At 35.0% G+C, this 10,123-nt stretch overlaps 1 protein-coding gene across 1 annotated transcript; it reads right to left on the minus strand.

Annotated features, from left to right (window-relative positions):
* Positions 1–1,041: 1,041 nt before the first annotated feature.
* LOC25500396 (dentin sialophosphoprotein) lies at positions 1,042–9,855 on the minus strand. The gene is given in 13 exon segments (XM_013588804.3): positions 1,042–1,486; positions 1,612–1,662; positions 2,312–2,426; positions 2,527–2,604; positions 2,733–4,916; positions 5,263–5,351; positions 5,431–5,499; positions 5,612–5,932; positions 5,935–5,957; positions 6,087–6,164; positions 6,410–6,477; positions 7,725–7,948; positions 9,472–9,855. Coding segments are annotated over 13 exon segments (3,660 nt in total). The 5' UTR covers positions 9,784–9,855; the 3' UTR covers positions 1,042–1,438.
* Between the last annotated feature and the right edge of the window lie 268 nt (positions 9,856–10,123).

The following is a 10,123-nucleotide window of genomic DNA, read 5'->3' on the forward strand; positions in this document are numbered from 1 at the left end:
TAGTGAGTACCCAAAAGCACAACAAAAACTAATAATTTCCAGAAATACAATAGTCAGAGTACATAAATTCAAATTAAGTAACGGGAGTAAAAAAAGTTTTGTTTTTACCAATGACCCACAAATAAAAATTGAATTTTTACAACACCCAGAATTCGAAAGAAAGTGACAAACGTGAAAATGGAATTCCAAGGGAAAAAGAAGGAAAATATGATGTGAATTGGAGGTTCAGGTTTCTCTCGGTTGAACAAAAACAAGATTTGTGAGTTCAATTTCGAGAAAATGATTTTTAGGAGATAATTAAAATGATTTTTCTTATTAAACTTTTTTTTCTTACGAGATAATTAAAACTTGTTAAAAAAATTCCCTAAAGAGAAAATTAAAGTTGTTTTTTTTTAAAGGAAGAAAATTAAAGTTGTTAAGAAAAAAAGATCAATTTCGAGAAAATTTATAATTTCAATAAAATTGATTGAAAAAAAAGATCAATTTCTTCTTAAAGTCTTTAAGAACAAAATTTGATTAAAAGATCAATTTCGGTTCGGAAGGTTCTTAAATGGGTTCCACGTGTACACATAACTTGTTTATAATTTTTTTAATGTAGTACCTAATAATACTTAATCACTCCAACCCAGATCTCACACAAAGCTCTTAAATGAAACTCACTAATCAACTATCAATAATTTTATATCATTATATTTTCATTTTTTAATATTAAAAGAGTGCTGGTCCCGCTTAAAAGTGAAGGTAGTAAGACCCCGAGTCTTATAAGACCTGAAAAAGATTCTCCCTATTGGGGGTATCTAATAGGTACCGGGTCTTAAATAGTAGTTAAGACCCTCCCAATGGTGATGGTCTAAAAGAAAAGAGTAAAACATAATTTTTTTTTTATCCTATCGGGAAAAAATGACAAATAGCTCAAATAAAAGAGTTGTAAAAAATGTAACATGCTCTCAAATTACTATTGTAAGCGTATAAAATTAGCATTCATCCATCAGAAAAATAAATTATACCACTATCGCTCGAAATGGGGGATTTACTAGGACATTTATAATAATTCCTTGCTTTATTTGGCAGCAATTTTCTTATAATGACCATGTGGCCAAGCATAAGTTCAACGATGTTGAAATGTAAGTCTCAATTTTCTCCAGAAATGTGGAGACTGAAGCAAACTAAACTTGTTTGACAAGAAGAACAATACAACATTTATCCGGAATTTGAAAAAATGGTCTGGCTAAGCCATAAAAATGTCATACCTATGCATAAGAATAAATACATTTTATTTATGTACAATATACGGCTCTACCAAAATTTATACTAAAAGCTAGTGCGCATACAAATCTGCACAATAATTCATCTATGAAATGTACTTCATGTATCACCCAAAAGTTCTAAAGCTTTGATGAGCATGTTTCAATTTTATGTAAATGGTACTCTTGTATTTTCAGTCTTTATTGGACTGAACAAAGTCTCTGATCATTTGCTTGGTATTCTGCATGAAGCGGGGAAAAAGCAGCATGATGAGCACATAAAAACTCTAACTATTAAGTAAAAAAGTTCATAATTTAATATAAAAAAAAAAAAGGATTAATGATAAAAAAGTATTTAAATAATTACCACCAGTTCTTCGTGAAGCACAATAAATATTTTCTTCAGTCTCTTGTGTTTCTGCAATTCACATTGAGGCCAAATGTTTAGAAAATAGGTATGGAATATAATAATGATAATAATGAGAATGTTACAATTTAGGTACCACTTGGAGTACTTGAGAAAATAAGTGAAAAAAATATACAATATCCGAAACACAACTTTCGAATAAAAATTGATTAATAATTTGCTCAAACTCAACCAAAGTTGATGAGTTAAACTAAACAATTATCAGTTAATTAGTTTTTCTGATAAGATAAACCAGCTTATATGACTACACACTAGAGGATTAAATTTGTCGTATGCACCATCAATGTACATAAATTCATTGCTGTTACCAAATTATGGTAGAACTAATGGGAGGAGCGCACAAATGATATAATCCAAAGTGAAAAATGTTAGCAAGATTTTGTCTTGCTCACAGTGATTTGGAATGTACGTGAATTTTCAGTTTTTATTGTTCAAAACATAAAGGTAACGGATAAGATAAATAAAAGAACCCCAAGTACAAATTGAGAAACTGTTGGCTGCAAAACAAGTCAAGAATATAAAAAAAATGATTTTTCAATATTTGAGCTCTACACAGTATATGATGAATACTACATCATGATGTAGTATTCACTGAATACTATTCAGTCTACATGCATGGGTGAAGACAAATAAAACATACCGCTCCACATCGCCTATAGGATTCCTTAACTTGTGCTGCAATGTCGGCGTATCTATCCATATCCCCCTTGCTTTTAGCATATTCTAAATCATCACCTAGTTTCTGAAACTCAACCCTGCAAATGGGTGAGATGTTTGACAAAATATCAGATACATAATCAAAATACACACTTGAACTGAAAAGAAAAGAAACTTTTACTCATTAGACTATTTAACCTGTAATTCTCCAAAATCTTGTTCAGAGAGAGGTAACTCTCGTATTTATCCTGGTAATCCTGCACATATTCTTTATATCTAGCATTGCACGTAGAAAACATATATCAGAACAAACAAACGAAAAAGCAGTTAAGTCAAAAGAACCGTACCACCTCACTAACTACTACAACAATAATTACAAAAGAAAATAAAGAATAACTGCTTACTGGGAGAAAGTCGTTATAGGTCCCTTTAATTCAGGTTCCTCCTTTTCAAACTTCGAATAAGAGCAACTATTTTCATCTGAGGAGGATTCTCTCTTCTTTTGGTCACCATTATTTCTATCTGCAAATACTGAATCCTTTCTTCCATCAGGCACCTCTTCACGTGAATTAGGTGTTTGTCTTTTACTTTCTTTCACAGGGTAAGAAACCATTCCACGTTTTGCCTCTTGCTTAGACCCATTTGCAGGCACTCTTCTATTGCTTTCACTGCGACCATCCAAATCAATATCATGGTTCATCCCAGATTCACTATTTCTAAATTTGGTACTCATTTCTGTCAATTTGTTTTGAGATCCAACGTCCACATTATCTGCTTTCAAATGCTGGGAATGAGTCTGCATAACTCTAGAACGAGACTTTGTTGAATCTTCAAAATGATAATCAGCATTCTTTTTATTTGTGACTTCCAAATTGCTAGGAAAACCTGAACTTAACACCGAGGATGGCCTTCCAGAATCTAAAGTTGCTTTCGATGAAGGTTTTACTTTATTGATGTTTGAATTCACATCCTCTGAAGTGTTTGCTTTGTTTTCCATATGTTTAAACGAACCTTTTCGTTCAAATTGCTTTGCAGCAATGGTTTCATCTGGAGTGGACTCGCGAAGTTCTCCCAACTCCAAGTCTGAAAGCTCTCTTTGAAGCGAGATGCCTTGCCCATTAACAGCAGGGGATTTGTTAAGACCAGTTCTGTTGTTATCCTTAGGTGATGTTCCCAAATGTGACTGCGTACTTTGTTGGCCTTCCTTTAACTTACCAACCATTTCACCTTGTTTTTGGTAATTAGAATCCATGGATAATAGTGATTGCTTACTTCCAATACTACCATCCCTGGAATTCCTGGGGACTTTTTTCTCGGTGGCATAAATATCTTCATTTTGACCATCTCTATGAGATTTATTTTCCTGTGCATAAGAAACTTCACGTGCACGGAAGTCCTTTCCAGAGTGTTTCCTGCTATGCCTTCTACCTTCAAGTTTATTTGATTTTTCTAATGGATAGGAAGGATTTCCTAGAGGGCTTTGGTCAAAGGACCTTTGACCTGTTTGTGGTAAATCTGAACTAGATTTTCCAGGCAATGCTCGATTAAATCCTTTCTGGAAACCAAGATCGGAGTTTCCTTGTCTGTCAGCTCTATTCCCCACTTGTGTATTGGGGCCCTTGCCAGTGTCTTCAGTAAATTCAAATGGAGAAAAATTTCTAGAGTTCCCAAACATTTGTACATCTGTACCTGGAGGATATGATTCACGAGTCAAGTTTCCTGCTTTCAACCTCTTTGTACCTTCAGATTTCTCATCAATATTCCTCAATTCAGAACCCCTCTTATGTTTACCTTTAGATAGCCTATCAGACCGTTCGTTTCTAGAGCTATCTGTGACTTCACTTTCCCTTTCATCAAACAAACTCCCTATATAATTTTTGCGCTCCTGGAGCTGTTGATAATCAGGTGAAGAAGGCTTCGTATCTTCTGCATACTTTCCAACTTTATTGGAAATGGTATCTGTAGTTAGCCCCATATTAGCTTCCTGTTCCGCAGGTGAGTCTTTTTCAATATCAACTGCATCAGATTCATTACCATCCTGCTTCTCATTAATCTCAATCTGCATAGATCTTCCATCAGGAGATTTTACAGGAATGGAGATCCTTTGATCAAAAGCTTCTGCTTTATTCTTTGGTTCTTTTTCATCATCACTCATAATATCTACATCCTCATCAGAACCCTCCAATGCCTCCTTGCTGCTGGAAGACGCATCGCTTTCACTGTCGCTACTACTCCCACTTCCTGATCCAGCAGGACTTCTACTTCTGCTCCTACTATGGCTTCCACTGTCGCTTCCACTGTCGCTACTGTTGCTTTCACTATCACTATCACTTCCACTAGCACTGGAGCTGCCTGCCCTACCTTCACTATAATCAGAACCTTTTCGGTCACCAAATATATCAGGTGAAACATGTTGCGTGTCAATTTTTTCCAATGTGTTTGATGCTTCTTCCACTTTGGATTCTACTTGCACTGTTTCCTCCAAATCGTCGTTTGGAAGTTTGTCTTCAAAACCTCCCAGTGGAACTGATGTCTGATTATGAAACTCTTCATGGGCAGGTATTTGGTTATGATTTTCTTCAGGTGAACTGTACAAACATATTGAATTTAAAGAGAATGAGAGGAAGAGAGAATATACTACTAGATTTGATTTTTAAGAAACTGATGCAAAAGATACAAAGCCTGGTAGCTATTAACCTATTTATACAACTACTCAAGCTTGTATTGTGTCTGTAATCCATTCACTTAACAGAAACTTATAATCACTGTAACAAACTAAACAATGTTCTAGAAAAGTTTTAGAATAGTCCAGTAAGCACATAAACTATACACAATCAAAAAAAGAAAGGACACCTTAAATAAATTATGGGTCCAAACAAGACACACTTGCGGTACTAGTATTCAGTGACAAAGTTAAGTAAAAATAACAGATACCTTCCACTTTCAGTCTGAGGTTTCTTGAAGCTTTCCGAATCTACCGCTGGCTTTAAAATATACCTTCCAGGGGGCTGGAATGTTGCAATCTGATGTTCAAGATCAAATGAAAAATTAGATCACATATGTATCATAAAATAATATCCTCAAAACATTCCCACCACTTACTCTTTTTATAATCGGCACAAAATCCTTTATGGAACTTGGAAGTGATTCAATGACTGATTTCTCCAAGGCCTGTAAACAAAGAAGAAAGCAGTTAGACAAATGCTATTAAATCTAAACTTAGAGATTGTAAAAAACAAGTCTAAGAAGTAAGAATAACTATATATTTGACTTTATAGAGCACCTTATGAGACATTCCGTTAGGTTTATCTTTTAGGAGAGAAATTAAGAAGCTCTGCAAATCTGATGGTTTAGATCCATTATTTCCTTTGCCTCCTGGTTTGTTCCTCATAGCATTGCTTTCCCTGGTAGGGATTTCTTTCTCAGAGACAACATTGGTATCCTGCTTGTCTGTCATTTCTGATGGCACAGCATCATCAAGGCTTTTAGAGATGTTTACAGCTCCCAGTGGAGAGGAAGAAGGAGCAAAATGATCAGGTGAAGATGGTAGAGGAGAAGAACGTTTGCCCTTGGTAGTAGTGGTTGTTGACTTCAATCCAGGTCTATGAGAGGTTTTTGGGGGCCTCCAACTGTGAAAAAATTCCAGACAAATAAACTGCATGAGCAGATGAGCTAACAAAGATTTATATGACAGATTTCAATGCTTCTATGTAATGCCATCTTCCTATTGATTTAAACTGTATTTGAAATTTTAATACCTTGAAGAGTCTCCACTTTCCTTTTCTTATTATTAAGTGCAGCTTCTCTCTTTGCAAATTTAGCCTTCCATGACGTAGCTAGAAAAGGGAAGCACAATGCACTACAGTTAGATGGTTCAAATATAAACATCATTAAACTAAAAGTGGAAGTCTTTGACAGAACAAAATAGAATGGTGATAAGATAACAATACCCAAACATCATCAAGATTTTTTTTTCCAAGTTTCATGGCCCGTTGACACAATAAATCAGCAACTTGAAATTACAAATTTAAAGACTAGGGAAAAATTAATTCATAAATACAATAAGCAAAACAAAAATTACCCTCCACAGCTGCCACTGCCTTCATCTGGCTCTTCGTGGACGGATTCCCAGGCTCCAAGACAATGGCTCTATCATGAGAACGTGATAAATGATTAATTGGACAAAAAATGGGATCCATACATCATGTACTATTGCCAGTATGGAAAGTAATGTCAGAAAGAAAGAAAAAAATCATTGAGTGCAGTAAAAACTAAGCAGACTATTTAGACTTTTAGCACTACAAATTGAACTTTTCTGAACCAATTATTTTTTTTTTACAGGCCAAATGGCTGATTACAACTTCATCAATAGTCAGTTCACTTTTCAAACACTGAAGTACAGTAGAGGAAATGGCTGATTGCAACATTACATTGTAGAAAATTGATAGAACGGTACAGTAGAGCAGAGAAGCGGGTACCAACAATGGAATTTAATATTGAAGGTTACTCCTATCCTTCGGTCGGAACAATAAATCAAGAAGATTGCAGAACCAAATGAATGTCAAGGACAAATCTTCTCTAAACTTAAAAGGATCCGAGAATCCCGGCCCTTCCATCCACTCCACTCCCAAAATCAATCTACACCCAAAAATTGCTAATCCTATTATTTTTATTCTGCCATTTCCTTCCCTTGTCCTTAATACTGTTTGAGCCCCCACCACTAATCAATTCCGTCAGAAACCCCAACTAAGTGCTAGGACAGCTGTCAACTGCTGGGTTGTTAATTACAGAAACTGAACCCGACCATATTCCCCAATAATCACCCCCTATTTCGCATAGTATACACCTTTTTTATGGGGGTCTGTTAACAGAAATTCATAATTCTTCTCAATCGACATAAATCCACCAACTTAAATACAAGTAACTTACACAAGATACTTTTATTAAATAATAAAAAATGTGAGGAAATGTCCTGTGCAAAATAGAAATCCTTCGTGATCATAGAAAAGAGAAATGTTTCAAACATCACCACTGTCAAGAGTAGACTTTAAAACTAAGCTTCAAAATACCCTGGCAGTTGCTTGACATTTATATACATGCTCATGCATATATATTGATAGTTTTTTATTACTGAAACCCTAAAAATTTATAAATACGAGTGTGATACTTTGATAGACTTCCACTAGTTACCATCTAAAAAATATATTCAGATAACTATCACCAAATATATCATGTTTACAAAATTTATTGTGTTTTCATTAACACATGCCAGATGCATAAATTAACAAGAAAACTGAAAGAGACCGATAAATTCACAAGTTGAAGACAGGATTTTCAAAGTGCATAGTGTGAAAAAATTGAGTGTATGACAATAAGTAAGGAGTGTGAGACAATACTTGCGTGACTTGAGCTTGTGTTCAGCTTCCTCTGACCGCATTTTGACGCGATTCTTAGTTGACTCGTCCAAGATACGTTGTACATTCACTTTGCGCCAGGCACACCCAGATTCAACAAGCAAACCATTTCCATCTACACCACTTTGGCGCTGTTCATAAATATCACATAGATCACCATCCCTCGACCATGTAAATCTGAACTCCTTCCCACCAACGTCGATAATCTGGTACAAAGAAAAAACAACAGGCCTTTCAAACTAAATAAAACATTTCATACAAAAAGGCAAACACACCAAAATGAAAGACGGTAGATCAGGACTAAACTGCAATGGTAATCTTATATTAATCTCGAATAAAAAAAGTTCGTAATTTTTATGGAAAACTATCAAATTAGGTACACCATTCAATGGTTAGTTTATATTCATATTGTCATTAAGACAATACTATAAGTATTTTAATCTAGATTCAGGTTCACGGTGAACCATGTATTTGGCCGCATATCCATCGCTGAACTGTAATCCATAATATGCACGTGTGGTGAATATATTAATATTACTCCTCTTTTGGAGCCACCAACCTCCTGCCACGTGCGATAAAGAGATGGGCGAGCCCATCATTAGCAACTTATCTCGCATTTATATGTTAATCGCATGTTTGGATACACGATATGGAGTGTCCAACACGGGTTTTTTCTTATCACACATGATTTTGGTAAAACTTAATATTAGGTTTTTTATATTATACCTGACCCATTCTTACAAAACTGGTTAGTAAGGCGAAGGGTACCACTCTTTATAAACTATTTTCAGGCTTTATCTCTTTTCAATGGGTGACTTGAGTTTTCCCCAATATACCCTCGCGCCCTCTTTATATTCTTGTTAGTTTGCCACCAAACCTCGATTCAACGAGAATCGATTAAAAATTACTTTTGCAATTTACATCAACTTAAAAAAATTACTCAAGTTTTACATCAAATTTGTTTTTCGAGAGAAAAAATTAAAACAGAATCACTTCACTTCAAACTAATTTATTAAACAGATCAATTTTACAAAGTCAAGTTGATTCAAAATCACATTTGGTAAAAACTCACCCAAATAAAACCTAATTCCACAACTCAAATCTACGAAACAACCTATGACCATGAGCAACTAAAAAAATTAAAACATTAATCACTTCACTTCAAACTAATTTTTAAACAAATTAAGTCGGTCCAGAATCACATTCCACCAAAAATCGTCCTAATAAAATCTAACTCCACGACTCAAACCTAAGAAACATTCCAACTTCACAGCTCCAACCTTTGACCTATGACCATAAATATAGTCAGGCAATAGCAACTCCCAACATTTGTACCAAGACTATTACTCGTCAAAATGATTTTTTCCCTCCTAAAACAATAATCAAATAAACTCGAATGGAAAGGGGTGATAAGTCATAACCTAACAAGAGCATTACTAGAAACAAAAATCAACAAATAACAAATTAGCATCTAATGATCAAGTGATTGAACTCAAACAGTTAATCAGCTTCGTTAACGAACCAATCGTTGGTGAAAACCAAAGTTTGAATTCTGACTGAAACAATCATTGACCAGACAACTCCGGATTACTAGGGCGCCCTTCTATCTAAAACTCTGGCATTTGATTACACTAACTAATAACTATACTTCAAAATGCAAATGCAGTAATCAAATCAAACAAAATAACAATCAACAATTCAAAACTAGTAAGAACAAGAAGAATCATACATTTCCATTAGGATTATTCGGGTTAGGATCAAATTTCATACGGGGAGTACCACCCTGTGCTTCCACGCGCTTGATCTCTTCAATAAGGTCAGGCGCAAGCCTAATGATCATAGAAAATGCGAGGGGATTGGTTCCAGAGACAAGGTTGAATGTTTCCTCCACCGCCGGTGGCGTTTTCTTGGCGGAGCCACCGAGGGAGAGACGAGAATTGGCGGAGGAAGGTGGACGGTGAGGCGGTGGAGGAGGGAATGAGTTGTGGAGACGTTTTGGACCGCCGCCGCGGCCCAGTTTGGAAGAAGGTCCGCCGTACATGTTTCCGACTCCGACCCGACGATGATGATGATGTGATTTTTTAATGATGAAAATTAAATAAAAATGAAACCTATATTACTACTTGATCGTATTTTTTTATACTATGGTTATATTTTTTATAATTCACTTTCTCTCACATTGCAATGGTATCCCTCTATTTTTTGTTTATTAGATTTAGATTTGTGTTTATGTTTGTGTGCTTTCTTTTACATAAGTTTTGTGTTGAATATTTTGATTAGCTAAAAAATAATTTTATTAAGTTGTTCTTTGTAAAAATGAAATTAATTTTTTTATATATGTTAAATCTCCGATTTTTTGAGGAAATAATGGTGGTTAAATG

Source organism: Medicago truncatula, chromosome 8, assembly GCF_003473485.1.
Source record: "Medicago truncatula cultivar Jemalong A17 chromosome 8, MtrunA17r5.0-ANR, whole genome shotgun sequence".
Lineage (NCBI taxonomy): Eukaryota > Viridiplantae > Streptophyta > Magnoliopsida > Fabales > Fabaceae > Medicago > Medicago truncatula.